Below are 22,024 nucleotides of genomic sequence, written 5' to 3' on the forward strand. Positions count from 1 at the left end.
TCTGAATATTAAAATTAAGCATAAAATACCCGACTCAGATTTCAAAACTCTTATTTCCATTAGAGAATCCCTGCGTAAAATCCTTAATAATAACAATCCCCTCCCAGAGATAATTGATACATTATTCTGCAACCCAAATAGTGTGCCTATTTGGAAAAAACAAAAAATATATCAACATTTAATAGAAGATCTAAATTTCGAGAAACTGAAATACATGCTGGATTGGGAGAAGGACCTAAAACAATCCTTTTCTGAAGAGAATTGGCAGATCGGTTTAAAAGCAACAAATTCCTCAACTATTTGCTCTTCTCTTTTAGAATCCCACTACAAACTTCTCACCCGATGGTATTTTACTCCACTCAGGCTCCACCAAATTAATAAAAACAACTCCTCCTCATGCTGGAGGAACTGTAACGGCACTGGTAGCCTACTGCACATTTTCTGGGATTGCCCAATATTAAAAAACCTCTGGATAGAAATATCCAAACTAATTAATCAAATCACCCATTCCAACATAGTTATTACCCCCCAATTAGCTCTCCTCTCTCTAGACCTTGACCAGATTGATCCATCCTTCAAATTTGTTATTATCCACATCTTCCTCACCACCAGATCCCTTATTGCAGCCAACTGGAAAAATCCCCTCCCTCCATCTATTACACAACTTATTGAAGCATTAGCCCAAAACAACAATTTTGAGAAACATTATGCCACTATCTATATATATAATTGCCTTATTCTGTCTGTCTGTCTGTCTGTCTGTCTATCTGTCTGTCTGTCTGTCATGCTCCGAAATTGTGTCCTTACGGTGACACAAAGCTGATTGGCCGCTGGGCTCGCCATGGCCCCGCCCCCCCACACGGATTGGCCTCTCGCCCCGGCTCTCTGCAGGCCCCGCCCCCTCACGCAATGCACGCTCGCTGTGGCCCAACTGACACGGGGCTCCGATTCCCAGGTGAGTACACACACATCAGATCACACTCACTCTCACACTCACTCTCACACATCACATCCACACACTCACAACATGCTGGGATATCGCTTGCTTCTACACCGGCTCCGTCAGGATCCCGGCAGCGCCAGACATAACCTTGCGATGCTGGGATCTTAACGGAGGCCGTGAAAGCTGGTAACCATTATACACATCGGGTAACTAAGGTCCCTTAGTTACCCGATGTGTATCATAGTTACCAGTGTACACCGGCTCACACTCACACACACATCACATCGCATCCACACATCAAGGTCCTGCAGCTGCAGAACATACATAACATAACAGCACACACACACACACACACACAAATCAGATCACACTCACTCACATACACACATCACATCGCATCCACATACTCACAACATCCTGGGATATCGCTTGCTTCTCGGCGGCGATATTGTGCTGTGAGCTTCCAGGACCTGACGGAGGATCACATGGCCAGAAGCATGTGATATCCCCGGATGTTGTGAGTATCAGCGCGTATGTGCAATATCGTCAGTGTCTGTGTGTGTGAGTGTATGCGATCGGGTGTGTGTGAGTGTATGCGATCGGGTGTGTGTGTGAGTGTATGCGATCGGGTGTGTGTGTGAGTGTATGCGATCGGGTGTGTGTGTGAGTGTATGCGATCGGGTGTGTGTGTGAGTGGATGCGATCGGTTGTGTGTGTGAGTGGATGCGATCGGTTGTGTGTGTGAGTGGATGCGATCGGTTGTGTGGGTGAGTGGATGCGATCAGTTGTGTGGGTGAGTGGATGCGATCGGGTGTGGGTGAGTGTCGGCAGAGGAGCACGGCGTGCTGGAGGAGGCTGGGAGCAGAGAGGCTGATCTTGGGGAAGGCTGGGAGGGGGGGGCTGATGCTGAGGGAGGCTGGAAGGAGAGAGGCTGAGCAAACGTGCTCCATCCGCCATACTGCGCACTCCCCATCGTGCTGCATCCCCCATGCTGCGCACTCCCAAACGTGGTCCATCCGCCATGCTACGCACTCCCAAACGTGGTCCATCCGCCATGCTGCGCACTCCCAAACGTGGTCCATCCGCCATGCTGCGCACTCCCAAACGTGCTCCATCCGCCATGCTGCGCACTCCCAAACGTGCTCCATCCGCCATACTGCGCACTCCCCATCGTGCACCATCCGGCATGCTGCGCACTCCTAAGCGGATGGAGCATGATGGGGGGTGCGCAGCATGGCGGATGGAGCACGTTTGGGAGTGCGCAGCATGGCGGATGGAGCACGTTTGGGAGTGCGCAGCATGACGGATGGAGCACGTTTGGGAGTGCGCAGCATGACGGATGGAGCATGTTTGGGAGTGCGCAGCATGCCGGATGGTGCACGATGGGGAGTGCGCAGTATGGCGGATGGAGCACGTTTGGGAGTGCGCAGTATGGCGGTTGGAGCACGTTTCGGAGTGCGCAGCATGGCGGATGGAGCACGTTTGGGAGTGCGCAGCATGGCGGATGGACCACGTTTGGGAGCGCGCAGCATGGCGGATGGAGCACGTTTGGGAGTGCGCAGCATGGCGGATGGAGCACGTTTGGAAGTGCGCAGCATGGCGGATGGAGCACGTTTGGGAGTGCGCAGCATGGCGGATGGAGCACGTTTGGGAGTGCGCAGCATGCCGGATGGTGCACGATGGGGAGTGCGCAGTATGGCGGATGGAGCACGTTTGGGAGTGCGCAGCATGGCGGATGGAGCACGTTTGGGAGTGCGCAGCATGGCGGATGGACCACGTTTGGGAGTGCGCAGCATGGCGGATGGAGCACGTTTGGGAGTGCGCAGCATGGCGGATGGAGCACGTTTGGGAGTGCGCAGCATGGCGGGTGGAGCACGTTTGGGAGTGCGCAGCATGGCGGATGGAGCATGATAGGGGGTGCGCAGCATGGCGGATGGAGCACGTTTGGGAGTGCGCAGCATGGCGGATGGAGCACGTTTGGGAGTGTGCAGCATGGCGGATAGAGCACGATGGGGAGTGCACAGTATGGCGGATGGAGCACGTTTGGGAGTGCGCAGTATGGCGGATGGAGCACGTTTCGGAGTGCGCAGCATGGCGGATGGAGCACGTTTGGGAGTGCGCAGCATGGCGGATGGACCACGTTTGGGAGCGCGCAGCATGGCGGATGGAGCACGTTTGGGAGTGCGCAGCATGGCGGATGGAGCACGTTTGGAAGTGCGCAGCATGGCGGATGGAGCACGTTTGGGAGTGCGCAGCATGGCGGATGGAGCACGTTTGGGAGTGCGCAGCATGCCGGATGGTGCACGATGGGGAGTGCGCAGTATGGCGGATGGAGCACGTTTGGGAGTGCGCAGCATGGCGGATGGAGCACGTTTGGGAGTGCGCAGCATGGCGGATGGACCACGTTTGGGAGTGCGCAGCATGGCGGATGGAGCACGTTTGGGAGTGCGCAGCATGGCGGATGGAGCACGTTTGGGAGTGCGCAGCATGGCGGGTGGAGCACGTTTGGGAGTGCGCAGCATGGCGGATGGAGCATGATAGGGGGTGCGCAGCATGGCGGATGGAGCACGTTTGGGAGTGCGCAGCATGGCGGATGGAGCACGTTTGGGAGTGTGCAGCATGGCGGATAGAGCACGATGGGGAGTGCGCAGCATGGCGGATGGAGCACGTTTGGGAGTGCGCAGCATGGGGGATGCAGCACGATAGGGAGTGCGCAGTATGGCGGATGGAGCACGTTTGGGAGTGCGCAGCATGGCGGATGGACCACGTTTGGGAGTGCGCAGCATGGCGGATGGAGCACGTTTGGGAGTGCGCAGCATGGGGGATGCAGCACGATGGGGGGTGCGCAGCATGGGGGATGGAGCACGATGGGAGGTGCACACCTCCCCCCAACACACACACACACGCGCACTGCACAACACACACACACTAGGAATCACAAACAACGCCCTACACAGACACCCACACACACAGACAACGCTGCACACACAAATATACGCACATACTGCACAACACACACATTGCTCAAAACATACCTCCCCCCAAAACACACCACACCCACACAAACCGCACAACACACACACACACACAACGCTACAGACACACAGCGCTCCACAAACAACGCAACACACGCAACACACATACAACACCGCTCTCACCCCCCGCGACACTCAGAACATGTACAGCGCCCTACACAAACACTTGGTAACTACACACAACAACATCTATATATATAACAAAAATCATACATGAACTACACAATACGTAAATTCTAGAATACCCGATGCGTAGAATCGGGCCACCTTCTAGTTAACAATAATTTCCCTAAATATTTCCGGCACTGGAATCCATGGAATCAATACCGCCAAGGCGTTACATGAGATCAGATGATCCTACTAATTGAATTCTAACATGTGGTTGTCTTTGTGTTCATCTTATTATTTAGCCTTCAGCTCGGGTTTTCTTATAATATTGAAATCCTCTAGACGTTGACAAATGTGATATATTTCATAGTTCTCAATTATAACTGTTGTATATGTTTAATCCTCATATTCTCTCTCATATTGCAACCAACTTATTAGATGTTCTCCCTTTCCCAGTTTCCCTCCCTTTTTCCTTCCCCCTCTTCCCAGTTTTCCCAATAAAAATTTCACTTCTCTCCTCAACCCCATACTCCTCTTCCTATCCTTACTCCCTTTCACATTTTTATAGTACTTAAATGGTAAGATTATAGAACATAAGAATGATTAATGCAATGACAATACAACTCCTTCAAATTTGTACTTCCCCACAAATTTTCAAAATAAAAAATATTTTAAACACAGAAGAGAAAGGACCCTGCTGACCATAAGAACTTACTCTCTACAGAAGAGGGAGGACCCTGCTGACCATAACTTACTCTCTACAGAAGAGAGAGGACCCTGCTGACCATAAGAAATTACACTCTATAAGAGGGGAAGAGTACCATGCTGAATATAAGAACTTACTCTGTATAGAAGAGAGAGTACCCTGTTGATTATAAGAAATAAGAACTTATACTGCACAGGAGAGAGAGACGGAGTAACCTTCTGGTCATACTTTACAAGAGGGGGAGAGCAGGAGAAGGAGAGAGAAAGAGAGGATCCCACTGAGCTTAAAAGCTTATACCCTACAAGAGAGAGGGAGAGAGATAACCCTGCTGATCACAAAAGCTTACACACTGTAGGAGAGAGAGAGAGAGAGAGAGAGAGAACTCCACTGATCATAAGAGCTTACACTTTACTGGAAAGAGAGGACCCCACTGACCATAAGAGCTTACACTATAGAAGAAGACAGAGAACCCTGCTGATCATAAGAACTTACACTGTTAGGCCGGAGCCACACGGGGATCTACTGTGATCCTCGTGTCGCGGGCGGAGGACGTGACGCTGCGCTCACCCACTGCTCAGGTCCGGCTGCTGCTGCTGCTCAGTGGTGGCTCGAGCGGTGGGCCGGATCCCGGGGACTCGAGCGGCGTTCCTCGCCCGTGAGTGAAAGGGAGTTGGTGTGTGGTTTGGGGATATTGTCCGTGACGCCACCCACGGTTGTGGTGAGGTTGTGACACCACCGCTGCTCTGGACGGGGATCCCGGGAGCGATGACAGGGAGCAACTTGGATGTTGGTTCTCCCCTCCATGGGTAGGGGGTTGGTTGTCCCGGGGCCCCGGTGAGGGTTTGGGGATGACAGGCGGGTTACGGGGCCTTGTGAGGTGCAGGGTTGCGTGGTCAGCGCTGTGCCGCACGGCACGGTGGTACTCACTCAGCCAGTAATTCACACAGAGTCTCTGGTCAAACAAACGGCTGGATGGACGGGTCCCACAGGCGGCTGCGGTTGTTCTCTTCCCGGCAGGTTGATGGTGACTGCCTTTCCCTGCACCTGTGTTGTGTTATTGTTCCAATGGCTTCCCACCGGTAACTCGCTCCCCAGCTTGGATGGATGCTGAGGGAGGCCCTTTTGCCCGCAGGCTTTGGCCCTGGGAACTGTAGCCTTGGCGGTGACTGTGTTTCCCTCTACGGTGTGAGCTGTTGCCTTCAATCGGGTCTTGGCTGCTGGGAAACCCCGGAGGTTCCCTTCGCTAACGGATTTGACCGGTTTTACGGTGACTCCTAGCCTGGTCAGGGTCCGTAGGCCCTGCCGGATGGTGCTGGCTTCTCTTTACTCTCCGATCCGGTACCGCCGGGCCACCGCCCGTCCACGGTCCATACGGTTTGCTCCGATTAGCCTCTCCTGCAGACGGTCACCACCGTCTGCCAACCTTGCTGAGTGCCTGGGCCACACACCCGGACACGGTCAGTCTCCTCTGCTACCACTTTCCTCTCCAAAACTTATCTGTCTCCTTTTCCCGCCTCCAGGACTGTGAACTCCTCGGTGGGCAGGACCAACCACCTGGCCCACCCCCCTGGTGTGGACATCAGCCCCTGGAGGAAGGCAACAAGGATTTTGTGTTTGGCTTCGGTGTGCCTAGCCGGGGTGTACGGTGTGCTGGTGTAGTACCTGTGACGACCTGGCTTGTCCAGGGCGCCACACTCGCATGACACTCGGCTCACACCGGCAGCCCAGCAGGAGCCGAGTGTCATGTGAGTGTCACTGCGTCTGAGGTTCAATCATGCGATCAGACCTCAGCTGCGGAGGGTGGGCCGGCTCTGAGGACGGGTGTGACTGCTCTGAGGAGGAGAGGGCCAGCACTACGGAGGAGAGGGAGGGATTTATCTCCCTCTCTCCTCCATAGCCGGCTATTGCCGTTCTCGCCCTGCACTCGCGGTACACCGGTGTACTGCGAGTGCAGTGCGATTTTTCTCTCACCCCATAGACTTGAATGGGTGTGAGAGAAACCTGGATAGCATTACAATCGCAGCATGCTCGATTTTCTCGGTCCGATTAGGCCTGATAAAATAATCGCTCATGGGTGCTGACACATAGGCTGATATTGGTCCGAGTGGAATGCGATGTTTTATCGCATCCCACTCGCTCCTATTTTCACGCCGTGTGTCTTAGGCCTAAAGGAGAGAGAGAGAACCCCGCTGATCATAAGAGCTTACTCCATAGAAGAAGACAGAGAACCCTGCTGATCATCAGAACGTACACTGTAAAAAAGAGAAAGAGAGATAGAGAGAGAGAGAGAAAGGACCCACTTACTATAAGAGCGCACACACTACAGGAGTGAAAGAGAGAAAGACAGAAGCACACTGACCATAAGAGCTTACACTCTATAGAAAAGAGAGAAGACCCCACTGATCATAAGAGCTTACACTCTACAGGAAAGAGAGAGAGAGAGGACCACACTGACCATAAAAATGTACACTACAGAGAAGAAAGCCTTGCGGATCATAACAGCTTACACTCTGCAGGAGATAAAGAGAACCACACAGGACACTGCTGATCATAATAGCTTAAGGCCCCGTCACACTAAGCAACATCGCTAGCAACATCGCTGGTAACGAACAACTTTTGTGACGTTGCTAGCGATGTTGCTGTGTGTGACATCCAGCAACAACCTGGCCCCTGCTGTGAGGTCGTTGGTTGTTGCTGAATGTCCTGGGCCATTTTTTAGTTGTTGCTGTCCCGCTGTGAAGCACAGATCGCTGTGTGTGACAGCGAGACAGCAACAACTAAATGTGCAGGCAGCAGGAGCCGGCTTCTGCGGAGGCTGGTATCCAATGTAAACATCAGGTAACCAAGAAGCCCTGTCCTTGGTTACCCGATATTTACCTTTGTTACCAGCCTCCGCCTCTCTCACTGCCTGTGCTGCCGGCTCCTGCTCTGTGCACATTTAGCTGCAGCACACATCAGGTAATTAACCCGATGTGTGCTGTGACTAGGAGAGCAGGGAGCCAGCGCTAAGCATTGTGTGCTGCTCCCTGCTCTGTGCACATGTAGCTGCAGCACACATCATGTAATTAACCCGATGTGTGCTGTAACTAGCAAGGAGCCAGCGCTAAGCATTGTGCGCTGCTCCCTGCTCTGTGCACATTTAGCTGCAGCACACATCGGGTTAATTAACCTGATGTGTGCTGTAACTAGGAGACTGGGGGCTGGTCACTGGTTGCTGGTGAGCTCACCAGCAACTCGTGTAGCCACGCTCCAGCGATCCCTGCCAGGTCAGGTTGCTGGTGGGATCGCTGGAGCGTCGCAGTGTGACATCTCACCAGCAACCTCCTAGCAACTTACCAGCGATCCCTATCGTTGTTGGGATCGCTGGTAAGTTGCTTAGTGTGACTGGACCTTTACACTCTACAGGAGACACTCAGTGACTCTGGAGATAGAAAATAACTTCCATGCAAACTGTGCTCCACTAGGAAATCCAGGACCTTACCACTGTACAAAGTAAAATCCATAAAATGTCATAGCTGCAGAGTATTATGTGGAGGACCGCATGGTCATGCAAAAAGAAATTAGCCTTCTTTCTGATACTTCAGTAGTGTGGAAAATGGTACCTGGCCAGATTCTTTTTTTTTTTGCAAACTAAGTAAATATTTGAATTTGTGTGAAACTGTAAATTTCAGAAACTTCAACTTAAACTTTATCCTCATCGGAGCAATACACTCAACTGTAATAGTAATATAACATAATTTCCCAATGAGTACCTTTGGGTTAAGTTGCAAAGGAAAATAAGGATTATTTATATTCGCAGTGTATTGTATTAACCGAATATTCTAAAGTCCAAATATAAATATTTCTAAATTGTTTTTTACTTATTATAAAACAATGCATTTTTTGTATGTACAAGTTATGATACATTCATTCCATACACTGTGACTCGTATTGAAGCTTAGCAAATGAATTTGGCTAAGCTACAATAGCATAGAAAAAACAAGTTACCATATTTTTCGCTTTATAAGACGCACCCTCAAATTTGGTGAAGGAAAAGAGAATTATTTTTTAATGTTAAATGGGGTTCGTCTTATAACGCCAGTGTCTGTCTAACAAATCATATAGGGTATATGTCGCTTATAGCCCCCCATCCTAAAATTAGCCCCCTTAATCTGGATATGGCCCCCTTATGTTGAATATAGCCCCCTTGTGCTGGCACACATCCCCCAGTGATGCCTCATGTCCCCCATTGATGGCACTGTCCCCTATTGCTGGCACACGTCTCCTATTGATGGCACATGTCTCCTATTGATGGCACACATCCCCTATTTATGGCACACGTCCCCCCTGTGCTGGCACAAGTCTCCTATTGCTGGCACAAGTCTCCTATAGCTGGCACAAGTCTCCTATTGCTGGCACACATCCCATATTGCTGGAACACGTCCTCTACAGCTGGCACAGGTCTCCTATAGATGGCACACATCTCCTACAGCTGCAAAGGTCTCCTATGGATGGCACATGTCCCCCTGTGGTTGATATGGCCCCCATGCTGCCGCCCATAGTAAAACACTCTTTCCTTACCTTCTCCAGCACTGCCCTCCCTCGTGTCTCCCTCCGTGCTGCTGAGCTCCTGCACTTTCTGGTTCTCGGTGCCAGTCATGTGATCGGCACAGCAGAGTGACATGATCTCTGCGTGCCTGATCACAGCGGCAGCAGTGAGATTGGGGAGACACCGGGAGACACACTGGAGGAGGTAAGTAAAGCTTTTTTATTTTAGGATGGGCAGCAGCATGGGGGGCCATATCTAACATGGGGGGGGGGCATGTGCGATCAAAGGGGGGCGCAGGTACAAATAATATGCGCTGCTCCCCCAGCCCATCTCCGCGGTGCGGTTTCAGCTCCACGGTGATGGACAGCGGCAGTGCATATTATATGAGCGGGAGCAGGAGATCTCCCGCTGCCACCTGCATCATCTACCAGCCTCCACCAGTCTCCAGCACCGCTCCAGAGATGCCCTCACCTCCCCTGGACCCTGCAGTATATAATCCGTGTATTCCAATTATAAGATGCACCCCCTACTTTCCCCCAAAATTTGGGGGAATAAACGTGCGTCTTATAATGCGAAAAATACGGTAATTAAATATTGTATCTTTTGTAACTAAAAGAGATTTTCCATAAACAAAGTTTATAGATCTTGGAATAAAAATAAGTTCCACAGTAGAAAGTGTTAAAAAAAATGTTCCTTTGCTGAGGCAACCTTATCAGGGAAGACATACCATTGGTGCAACACGTGCAGCCGCACAGGGGCCCAGAGATAAGGAAACCCATTTATACCTCCAAAGCAGTAAGCAACTTTTGTCACAGACACTAAGTAGGGCTCATATACTGTTCTTGCAAAGGGGCCCTCTTCTGTCTATGTCCGCCATTGAATATTATAAACATTCAAAGGTATGTACTGTGCTTTGTCTGACAATGCAGGAACCGTGCAGGAACACCATCCCACCACAGCTCCCGCAAGGGGAGGAAGTAGAGGAGTCTACAGACAGGACAGTATGGGATTGCAGTTGATTCTTTCTGTGAGGTAAAACATTAACAAAGAGGCAGGGAACTGTTTTACCTCACAGAAAGCAGCATCTGCGATCCCAAACTATAATGTCTGAATACTCTGTTTTGCTTTCTCCTCTCTCCAGCAACTGTGGTATGTTCAGATAAAGATTCTGCATAGTCAGAAATAACCTTTGCACAGTACATTGCTGAGGCACAATTATAAGACATTTTTTAACACATTCAATTGTGGAACTTCTTATTGCAAGATCTGTTGATTAAAATTTACTTTGTTAATGGGAAAACCCCTTTAAGAAGGTGAGAAAATCATAAGGTGTAGTAATATTATTACGTTTTGTTTAAAGTGATGTAGAACACATCAATTTGTACAGTAAGCTTTGAAGCGTTAACATTTTCTTATTTGATGTCCCAAAGCTCATCATACTTGCGCATCTACAAAGTCCATCATTACTTCTTTTCTGTTGAAATGTTCGCTGTCTCCATGGTCCACAAATTTATGGAGAGTACTGTAGTATTGATGATCTGGATTAAAGGTATATAGCGCAGAGATCTTCTCCCATGCCTTGTTATTGGGCAACTCAAATTCTGTTGGTTCTTTGTTTTCAAAGAAACTTCTAAGATTCCTTTCCGCAAGTTTATTTGCATATTCTTGAGCCAATAGATCAAACTTCTCCTTTTCTTTCTCAATATAAATTCTCCAGAATGACATTTGGATGGAACTTATTTTAGAATTGCAACTAGACCAACATGTACATAGAAGAGAAATTGAAGCCAGGACAGCAATGAGGCACCAGCCTATAACCTGGAAAATTCAAGAAAAGATTAAATTACATATTATGTTTAATAGCTAGAATACTTCACACTAAGGCCGGTTTCACACATCCGGCTTTTCGCCGGTTTACCGGATCCGGCGCTCTCCCGTACAGACAATACAGTACAGTGACAGCGCTGTAACTTCCGGGTCACATGCGCCGGTCACATGACAGCATGTGACCGGCGCTTGTTGCGCTGTCACTGTACTGTAGTCACTGTATGGGAGAGCGCCGGATCCGGTAAACGGGCGAAAAGCTGGATGTGTGAAACCGGCCTAATCATCAAACTAAAGATGAATCATTGCAGGACATGAGAAGATTTTATAAGACTGAATTCATGATGACTTGCCAGTATAGTGGGGATGACCATGGAAATGAAAATAGTCATAAGCTGCATTAGTGATTTCAGGGAGGAGAAGGGAGGAGGCTTGGTATAAAACTCAGGTCTAGTTTTAATGAATGTTCTTCAATATATCAACCCAGGCAAAATATAGCTTTGTACCGTGTTAGCCAGTAGAGATAAAAAATTGTTTAAAAGAACTGAGAGTCCTCAGTGGTTGATACATTGATTTATACACAACAGGACATAGAATGGAGCAGTAAAGAAGACAAGTTATGTGAAGCAGAACTATCACAATGGCAAGGGGGCAAACTGTTGTGGCCATAAATATTGCAGCAGTTCATAGATAAGCAGTGTGAAAGTTTTATTGACCTGTGATTGAGGTCTGGTCCAGAGCTGGGATGACCCCAGATGCTCTGAGAAGCACATTTCTTAATTGATGTGGAGAGGTCAGTGCTGTTCCATCTGACACAATCCATGAAGCAGTGCCACAGATTCCTGCTCACAAAAACCCACAATACACATTAAAAGGCCTCTTTCACAGGTCCGTGTTTCCGGTACATGTGGCATCTGTTTTTACACAGATACCAGACTTCCCCAATATAACCCATGGTGCTCGTTACATATCGGTATTTTCACACAGACCATGTGTTCGTGCAAAACATGAAGACAAGTCCACTTTTTTTCCAGCAGCACAGATGACAGGGGCCAATACAAGTCTGTGGGTCTGTGAAAAACTTGTACAGCACACGGATGGCATCAGTGTACAATCAGTGTGCTTTACATGTTTAACATTGCAAAATCTAGGAGAAGCTTTGTAATTTCTTTCTTTATCAATACCGGAAAAACACTGATGGTAAACACGGATGCATGGATGACACACTCAAAACACTGATGACAATTTTACCGCTTTTTCACATATGTGTTTTATACAGATGTGTGAAGGAGGCCTATAGGGAAGTTGTCAGCTGCCCTAGCCCGCTAAATGACCACCATGACTGTGTTGCACTCTGTTCTTACATTTTAAAAAGCCCCCTTTTGTTGCTTAGCTAGTGCAAATAAATGTAAAACTATTTTAAAACTTGCGCTCACGCTATAAAAATCAGTCAGTGACTAGTCAGGGGGCACTGATTTCCTTGGATCAATCCTCCATCTTATCATATATTTGTGACGCCCTGGCGCTGCCAGGTGGTCACACACAAAATAGACCCCCACATAACACCTTCCCTCACAGGGTTACACCAGCCAACAAAACCCTAGTCACCCCCCGCAGGGTAGGAAAGGCACACCAGTGGGCAGGACCAGGCGGAAGGGAAATGCCCACCTAGGGGTCTAGAGAACCCGGGGTGGGAAAAAGTGGAGTTAGTTGAGTTAAGTTGAAGTGGAGTTGAGAGGTTGGAGTTGGAGAGTGCAGAGAGAGGAGAAAGTGAAGTGAAAGTGCAAGCCAGAGAGGAAAGGCGTCGGGGTTGGAGCCCCGGCGTGCTGGCTAGGTGGCAGACAGTGGTCAGTGTCTGTCAGAAGACAGGAAGACGGCTGCCGGACATCCGAGGTGGACCGGGACAAGGTAGGAGCCTGCCGGTACTGACACCGGAGAACCGACCCGCAAACCGTGCACAGAGGGACCTGCACCTGCAACCGTGCACCTGGACCCTGAAGCAAGGACCGGAACCGCCAGCTTTGTTAATTCACCAATTGAGGACAGGATTATAGGTCCTGTCCCACCCAAAGTCCCACAAGAGCAGACAAGCAGCCCACCGCGGGGGATAGGGCATCCGCCAGGGCCCGTTGGATCCCAAGGGTCAGCGTCTGCGGGCAAGGCTCCCACCCGTAGTTCTGGGAGCGGACTCCAGTGTTCCACACCGGGAAGTCCAAAGAGAACTAAAACAGTGCAGAGGAAAGCAACACAAACCATCACCCCGGGTCAGGGATCAGAATACACCCGGCTGCGGCGGCCGGCCACTGGTACCTTGGTTTACCGCTGGACTTGTGTGATTTCTTTGACTGTGAGTACATTAACATCCCCCGATCCAACCGGGCGCGCCGGCCTGCAGCCACCATCCTCAGCACAGCAATACTGGTCCCCGACGCATCCACCCCTACCCACGGAGGGTTAAAACAACTAGCTGCCATCCCAACACCCCAGGTGCTCCCTATTAGCAGCGTGGTACCCCATGTTACCACACACCGTGGGTGGCATCATGGACAATATAGAAATTCCACATACAACCAATTCCCCCTTTTTATTTGAAGTGTCCGCGAGACCCCAGGGTCCGGAGATCCCTCAAGCCACACCGCGGATCCGGATCCGAGCAGCCCGGCTGCTGGCACGGGGTCAGCACATATACATGTCCTGAGTCGTGAGTAACATGATGTGCAGATGTCACTGATTCCCCTTTGTGTATATTCACCAGCTTCATTGGTTCACTGAGCGTGCCCAGGGAGGGAACAGTGAGACAAGACTTGGCTGGCCCATGATTTGCAAAGTGTAGGAGGCGACATTGCTCTTACAAATCATGTCACTCACACCTACAGGGGCGATCTTATATGATGAGGGTGGGAAATCAATGCCCCCTGACTAGTCACTTATTTACATCACTCGAGTACAAGTTTATAGTTCATGTTTCATTTATTCAGCAACAGTTAACCAACAAAAAGGGGCTAATTAGTATGTCGAAAAAGGTTATAACGGTTATATGACATTTTAGGGGGCTTAGGGAAGTTGTCAGGTACCCTTTAAAGGAGTTGTCCACCACTCAGTTAACATCTTCTAAATCCTTATGTAAACCCTTTGTAAAATAGTAACACTAAAGCTGGTGTCACACACAGCGACAACGACAACGACGTCGCTGCTACATCACCATTTTCTGTGACGTTGCAGCGACGTCCCGTCGCTGTCTGTGACATCCAGCAACGACCTGGCCCCTGCTGTGAGGTCGCCGGTCGTTGCTGAATGTCCAGCTTCATTTTTTGGTCGTCACTCTCCCGCTGTGACACACACATCGCTGTGTGTGACAGCGAGAGAGCGACGAAATGAAGCGAGCAGGGAGCATGAGCCGGCGTCTGGCAGCTGCGGTAAGCTGTAACCAGCATAAACATCGGGTAACCAAGGGAAGCCCTTTCCCTGGTTACCCGATATTTACCTTCGTTACCAGCCTCCGCCCTTGCTGCCAGCGCCGGCTCCTGCTCTGTGCACATGTGGCTGCAGTACACATCGGGTAATTAACCCGATGTATACTGTAGCAAGGAGAGCAAGGAGCCAGCGCTAAGCAGTGTGCGTGGCTCCCTGCTCTCTGCACTGTGACATGTAGCTGCAGCACACATCGGGTAATTAACCCGATGTGTACTGTACCTAGGAGAGCAAGGAGCCAGCGCTAAGCGCGGCTCCCTGCTCTCTGCACATGTAGCACAGCGACGTTATGATCGCTGCTGCTTCTGCTGTGTTTGACAGCTAAGCAGCGATCATAACAGCGACTTACAAGGTCGCTGTTACGTCACAGAAAATGGTCGCTTAGTGTGAACCCAGCTTTATACTCTATACCCAAACAGGACATCATCAAAGGCAGAAGCTGTGGTCACTGTGCTGTAACCCCGGCCCCCTCTCTGAAACAAAGTGTCATCATATCCATATTAGGGCCTGAACTAGTCCCTGCTCTACTGAGCATGAATTAGTTGTCAATTCCGGCGTATGTTCAGCAAGATCTTGTCACTGTGCCATATTTTTTTTAATGGAGAGTGACAGTGCGCTCCCTTGTTAGATCTGATAAAAAGTGATGAGACCGCAAGAGAATCCCTTATTACCCCGATTGCCACCACACTAGGGCAAACGAGAAGAGCCGGGTAAAGTGCCGGGCCTATCGCATCTAATAAATGCGACAATCTTGGGCAGCTGCTGGCTGCTATTTTTAGGCTGAGGTGTCTCAATAAACATGGGCCTCCCCAGTCTGAGAATACCATCCCCCACCTGTCAGACTTTATCATGGCTGGGTATCAAAATTTAGAGGTACTACATGCTGTTGTTTTAAAATTTGTTTAAATATTTAAAAAAAAATAAAATCTGCAAGTGATTCTTCTTATTTTGAATAACTTTCAAGATAAGCACATGGCTGGGAGCTGCAACCTGTATCCGTATGCTTTATGTGTGCTGGGTATCATAATATGGAAGGACCCTATGCCAAAAGTTTTATTTATTTACTTTGGACCACTATAGTGACCCTCAGACAGTGCCTGTGATTTATTTGCAGTCAGAAGTTGTCACACAGGCTGGGGGCACATCTGACTGCAACCAATTACAGATACCAGGATGGCCGGTGGGCGGGGAAAGCAGTGCATATGGATGAGCGATAATGAGCGCCCCGGAAACGGCTTGGAAGCAGTTATGTTCATGCCGGAGCCTTGGTAAGTAAAAAGCGCTTGCTCCCATCGCTCTATCCCTTCTACCACCATTGTTAATTGCCCGGTTTTCATCCCCATAGACTTATATGGGAACCGGCATATGGCCCGCTAACCGGGACCAATCATGGACCAGAACCAGGATTTTTTTTGACCCTGTTAGACCTACCAGTCCTAGTTATTTGCGAGTCTGCCCATCACTACTAGCGATCAATGAGAGAGCAGCCACCTCCACCAATCCTGTAAGACAACTGAGCGGTATAAAGGGCTTTACTTCTGTCACCAAGGAGGTATTCTACATGACCTCAATGGAGGAGCTTTGGTTCCAGCTCGGGAATCCCAGAACTGTGTCACTTCGGATATTCTACAGGATTTCAGCTTAGGAGTTAAGGGTCAAGCTGAAGGATCACAGAACTGCTTCACTGCTCAATACTGAACCCACACATTTGCTTGAAGAGCTCAGGTTGGGACAAACTTGGTCCCCTGGCTACATATTTTGCAGTGCACGGTCAGCTTCCTAAGATTGCCTCTATCTTTTCTCAGTGGGCGTATGCCAAAAACAGGATGCTGCTAGACTGGGATAGTCGGCTTTGGAAGCCCTGAAGTCACAGAGATTCTAATCCATGGCAAGTCAGTGAAAGGGTGAAACTCTGTCGCTTGTATCATCTTGTGCTCTTGTTGGGAGTGTACGATCCCTTTTTGCCTGTTGGTGAAGCAGTAAAGTATTACCAATGATGAATGGTACGGGAACCCTGTGTTGTTTGATTAGTGTTCTGCCCACGGGGAAGGAGTTAAGTGGGTTGAGCCCTGGTCCATGCAGTTTTTCTGAAGACAGCCTGCCCAGGAGATGATAGCACCCACTGACCCTCATTACTCTACAGGGGCCAATCACGGCGTTGTTCATTTTGAGAAAAGTAACCCTGTCAGCTTTTTTCAGATGATCATTTATTATGCCCCAGGTGGCATTAAAATCCCATTCTGACAAAGCAGTAGCAACAGGGCAGAATGGAAACTTACAGGCGTTGAGGAACAGTTCATGACATGTGTCCAGCTGGTGTACCCAATTGTTGTACGGCACAGAGGAATCACAGAGGATACTGATATGGTCGGCTAACTACTCCTTCACAATCTTTGTAAACTTTTCCCTTCTTGTCAGACTACCCAGCGCATCAGGGCCAGGGCCCTGGGAGGATTTAATAAAAATATCCCAGACTTTTGACACTGCCTGTGTTGACCCTTGTGTGTGTCTTCCTTGTCTCGCCTCCTTGGTGGCCTAAGGAACTATGACTTCTGTTGCCAGCATCCTCAGATGGTAATTTTTGTGCTAATTGATCAATTAGGGCTTTGTAATGTTGCACCATTTTACTAGTCCTCTCCACGTGGACTCTACAAGAAGTACGGCCCCTGTTTAGCGTGACAGGCATTTCATGCACAGGGAATCTATAAGCCTTATGCTCCTATGACAATCCTCCAAAAAATCCCCTGATGAATCATAATTGAGGAAACGCGTTGGGAAGGGAAGGAGAGCATTGAGCATTTTGGATGTTTCCTTGGGTTGATTGTGATAATGTGGAATCTCCCCATACTCTGTGCCCCATCCTTAAGGTAATATCCATGCATGATCCTGACAGTGAGGATGGGTTATAACACGACACTCCACTCCTGCCAGACGTTTGATTAGCAATTTGAGGTAAAACTTTCAGATTTTGTGATAATAAGTCATATGATTTATATGTCAATAACCAACAGTGAAGTCACATAGACAAAAAAAAACCTTACTAACTGATTTGGAGAAGGTCAGATAGGCCTATAATCTCCTTGATTAAACACTCAAATTGATGTGTCCATAATTTAGTGGCATATGTATCACGGGTGTGTATGAGGACCTTGAGTCTTTTTAACTTAATTTAAAATAAAAGTTATATTTTATTACCATTTGCATAAAACCATTCACTTTCTGGTAATACCTATTTTTATGCGCATTATGGCATCATCACCACTGCCCATCTTACTTGATTCCTCAAAGCTTTGTAGAACCTCAAAGATGTCAGATATCCATGCCTACTCATCGATTGTTATGTGTGGAGGCTAAGCAGAATACCAACAGGCGTGTTCTAACTGACATTCAATTACTGTCCTCTGCTGCTCACAAAGCCTTGCTAACATGTGTAATGTGGAGTTCCAGCATATGGTCACATTGCACCCTAGTTTATGAGCTGGTGTGGCACCCCTGAGGCTTTAGGCGCCAGGTACAGTAGTCCTCTCGGGTTTCGGTTGAGGTCAGTGCTGGTTCCACACCGCTTATTCCACACATACACACCATTGCCCTTTTCCTAACTGGGGACCAGGCTAGGATTGGGTCACATGGATGGCCGCCTAATGGTAAGGGCCTTCCCACCCACTAGTCTAGAGACCCGGGAAGGGGAGAGATGATGTCCAGGGAAGAGAAGAGACACAACGCAGTTATGAGGAGTTGGTGTTAGGAGCCGGCCTGAGACAGACATAGGCTGGTGGAGTGCAGTTCCACACAGAAGAACCGCAATACCGGTGGATCTGGTGGGACACAGGAGAACACGGTCACTGAGGGGATACAAAGTCAGTTCCCCCAGGACTAGAGCAGACGGGGTGCAGATCCCTAGATTAGGGGGAACATCAAGTCCTTTTAATAATTCTGCCGGGTAAGGAGATTTCAAATTTCCTTCGCCCACCTCAAATGCTCGGGGCACAGCAGCCCATAGGGTCAGAGTCGAGACCACGATCCAGCCCCACAAAAGGACTTGTGCTGACTGCTAGATGGGACGCTACTTAAACACCTCAGAGAGGGGATCCTGTGTAGCTTTACGCCATGGGGACCCATTTGAAACCGCGCAAGGAGGAAGGGCTCACCATCCACAACACCGGCACTGGCTTCCGAATTATCCAGGATTGGCTGAAGCCCATCTTGGTGAAAACCGGCACTCCAGGGGCAATAATCTGACAGTGAATAAAGAATTGGAACCACAGACCCTGTGTAGTCCTTGTCATTGCCATGGCAGACTTTGCTGTGCTCCGATGCTATAGACTACCACCTTCATCATCCTCCCTGGGGCCATAGCTCTCCCTGTGGAGAGCTGAAACACCCGAGCTGCGTTACACCATCAGCCCCAGAAGTGAGCGACATCCCGCAGCGGTGGCTCCCCTCATAGCCGCATACCACAGGTGGCGTCATGAAAGACAACTGTGACGCCCTGGCCTATCAAGTCATCACAGGGTATTGTGCAATCTGCCCTTCTGCACAGTATCAACCCTCCTTGTTTACGGATCCTGGTCCTTTGGTGTTGCTAACAGCTTAGCCAATCAAAATCATAGGAACACTTCCCACTTTAACCTACCAGACACACCAGTGGGGGGCCTGAAGGGAATAGGGCCGCCCACATGGGGGGTTGGTGAGGAAAACTGAGGAAAGTGACAGTTGAGCAGAGGAGAGAGTTGAGAGTTGAGCTTGGAGAGAGGAGGTGGAGTGGTTGCTCTCGTGAGGAGAGGCCACAGAGGAGAGCTCCTGTGTACTAGGTGGCAGACGTTAGTCTGGGCCTGGTAGGAGCTGGAACCCCGATCGCAGGGGACAGTGTCAAGGGGCACGGACTGCCGAGGAGGGCAGCCGGCGGCCTTGAGCTATCACTGGGCAGGGGCCAGGGCACGACGGGGTTGGCCAGAAAGTAGCTTCACACGTTCCGGTAATTTACCCGACGGGGGTGAAGACTTCAAGTGTCATCCCCAACCCAAAAATTGGGGTACAAGCGCACCAATAGGATAGGACTTTCCCAATACAGTCCAAAGAAATCCTACGCGTGAACCCTGAGAGCAGGCTCACTCCGTTAGCCATACGGGTGAGCGGGACCCGAAGAGTTTTATACCCACGGGTCCAACAGAGACAGAGGTGCCAAGGACAGGGTCACAGGCTAACAGTAACACCAAGGGCATGGACCCAAGTGTGCTCCCTACAAGCTGCAGTGGTGCTCAGAATTCTGGTTTACAAGCTGTCGGTGTTGTTATTCCTGGACTGAGTGAGTACACTGAAATACCCCTGTCCCTTCCCCAGTGGCACCCATTCACCAACTATTCGACTGGCCCCGGGACACAAACCCCCTACCCACGGAGGGATTAAACATCAGGCTGCCACAACATCGTCACCAGGCTTCCCCCCAACCGCTGCGGTGGTCCCTCACATTACCATGCACCGTGGGTGGCGTCACGAACTTCCAATCCCCCTGTACATAGTCCCCCTTTCATTGAGTGGCTGCATGACCCCTGGGTCCGGAGACCCCTCGAGCCACCGCGGATCCGGATCCGAGCAGCCCGGCTGCTGTCATGGAGGCGGCACACAACTATTCCTAACATCCCCATCCCCATCTTTTATTGAGACCTTGGGGCCACAAAGCCGGACAAGGCCACTGTGACATCCCAAAACCACCACCACTGGCTCGGTGACGAGTACAACCCCTGGCCCTGTGGGGCGCATCACTGGCACTTGCAAGCACTGCTGCAGCACTGCCAGACCAGCAGGCTTATTTGCGGAAGTGGCGAACAAGTGGCATACCTTCACAAGTAAGGCAAATCTGAATAGGTTTTAAGAAACCGCTGAACCACGAAGTTGAGATGATGGACCAGGCATGGTACGTGTGTGAGTTTCCCAAGCTTTCAGAGCCGCCACTAGGTTACGGCCATTTTCAGCCACAACCATGCCTGGTTGTAGATTAAAAACAGAGTTACAGTTCTGTTTGGGCTGTTAGTCCTTTCAACAAATCGATGGCAGTGTGTTGTTTGTCACCTAAACAAATTAGTTTCACCAAAGCCTGTTGTCACTTCACCGAGGCAGTACTGCAGTGATTAAAGCTTGCCACTGATATGGATGATGTGCTCAAAGATGACAATTCAGAGATGGATGATGATGAGGAGGCGGTACAGCGACTGGTGTAGGAGGTACGGGAAACCCTGATGGAACTCAGGCCCGCAATCTTCGGTGTCGGTAGCAAGTGTGCCGTCCAAGGATTCACCTCCACAAGTTTCACCCAGTGTGCTATCAGGTAAATGTAATGTTCCTGGCCAGAAGCAATTGGCCACATGTTAATTGTTAAGTGGACCTTCCCAGTAACTGCATTAGTGAGGGCATGGGTGACGTTTTGGGATATGTGCTGGTGTAAGGCGAGGACGAGACATTGGGAAAAATAGTGGCAGCTGAGGAATGAGACCTCAGACAGTTCTTTTCTCTTCTTCATGTTCTCCATGCTTAGTGTGGCACGCATAGACAAACAATGCAAAGATTGAGTCAACTTCTTCGCTTTTTATCTAGTTTCAGGTGTGATTTTCATATTGCCCACACCTGTTACTTACACACGTGAGTTTGAAGAAGCATCAAATGCTTGAAACAAAATTGTTTGCCGTTAATTTTGCAAAGGTGCCAACAATTTCGTCCCACCCATTTTTGGGGTTTTGTGTGAAATTATGTCCAATACACATAAAGGGAATAAACAAGAAAACCAATAATAACTCTATGTTCTAAAGATACAATGGTACTATATTGCAGGTTTTTTTTTTTTTACAAACTCTTCTTTCATACTTGTGTCCATTAAGCAGAGTAAACTTAACATTTAAAAGTTGTGCTAGACTAGACATGTAAAACAGGCAGTGCAACATTTTTGGTTGAGATCAAATTAACTGATATCTGACAGTAAAGTAGTTTCCATGGATTAGAAAGAAGCTGTTCCTGGTTTGTTGGATTCCTGGTGAAGGGAAACAATTGTTTACTAAATTTTCTGACTTTAAAGGAATTGAACACTACTTCAAATTGTTTGGATAGCTATGAGCTATTCTTATGTGGCACACTGCTGCTCCTACAATTTCTCATTATTGTAATGCTGCCACCAGGGGGAGCCAGAGCTCTGTAGCATAATACACTACACAGAGCAATGATAACCAGGAAGTGAATTCACAGCGTTCTCATGCATTACCTCAAAGCACAGCTGAGAAGCAGAGCTGCAGAGCATGCAAGGAATAGTCACACAGGCTGGGTCAAACACCGTACGGGCAGAAGCAGGACCGGTGTGACAAGCAAAAGCGGAGTCAAAGTCAGGCCAAGGTCAGTAAAGAGGAAGCAACCGAGTGGGGAAA

The 22,024-nt window shown here is 49.3% G+C and overlaps 2 protein-coding genes across 2 annotated transcripts in view; one reads left to right on the plus strand and one right to left on the minus strand.

Moving 5' to 3' along the window:
- TRAPPC3L (trafficking protein particle complex subunit 3L) overlaps positions 1–22,024 on the plus strand; it is a 175,673-nt gene that overhangs the window by 106,541 nt on the left and 47,108 nt on the right. The gene's annotated exons all lie outside the window — the stretch shown is intronic.
- CALHM5 (calcium homeostasis modulator family member 5) overlaps positions 10,755–22,024 on the minus strand; it is a 42,499-nt gene continuing 31,229 nt past the window's right edge. The window contains exon 2 of the mRNA XM_075340033.1: positions 10,755–11,138. Within this exon, the coding sequence (XP_075196148.1) occupies positions 10,755–11,138 (384 nt within the window). The remainder of the gene's footprint in view (positions 11,139–22,024) is intronic.

The sequence above is a fragment of the Anomaloglossus baeobatrachus genome, chromosome 3 (assembly GCF_048569485.1).
Source record: "Anomaloglossus baeobatrachus isolate aAnoBae1 chromosome 3, aAnoBae1.hap1, whole genome shotgun sequence".
Classification (NCBI taxonomy): domain Eukaryota; kingdom Metazoa; phylum Chordata; class Amphibia; order Anura; family Aromobatidae; genus Anomaloglossus; species Anomaloglossus baeobatrachus.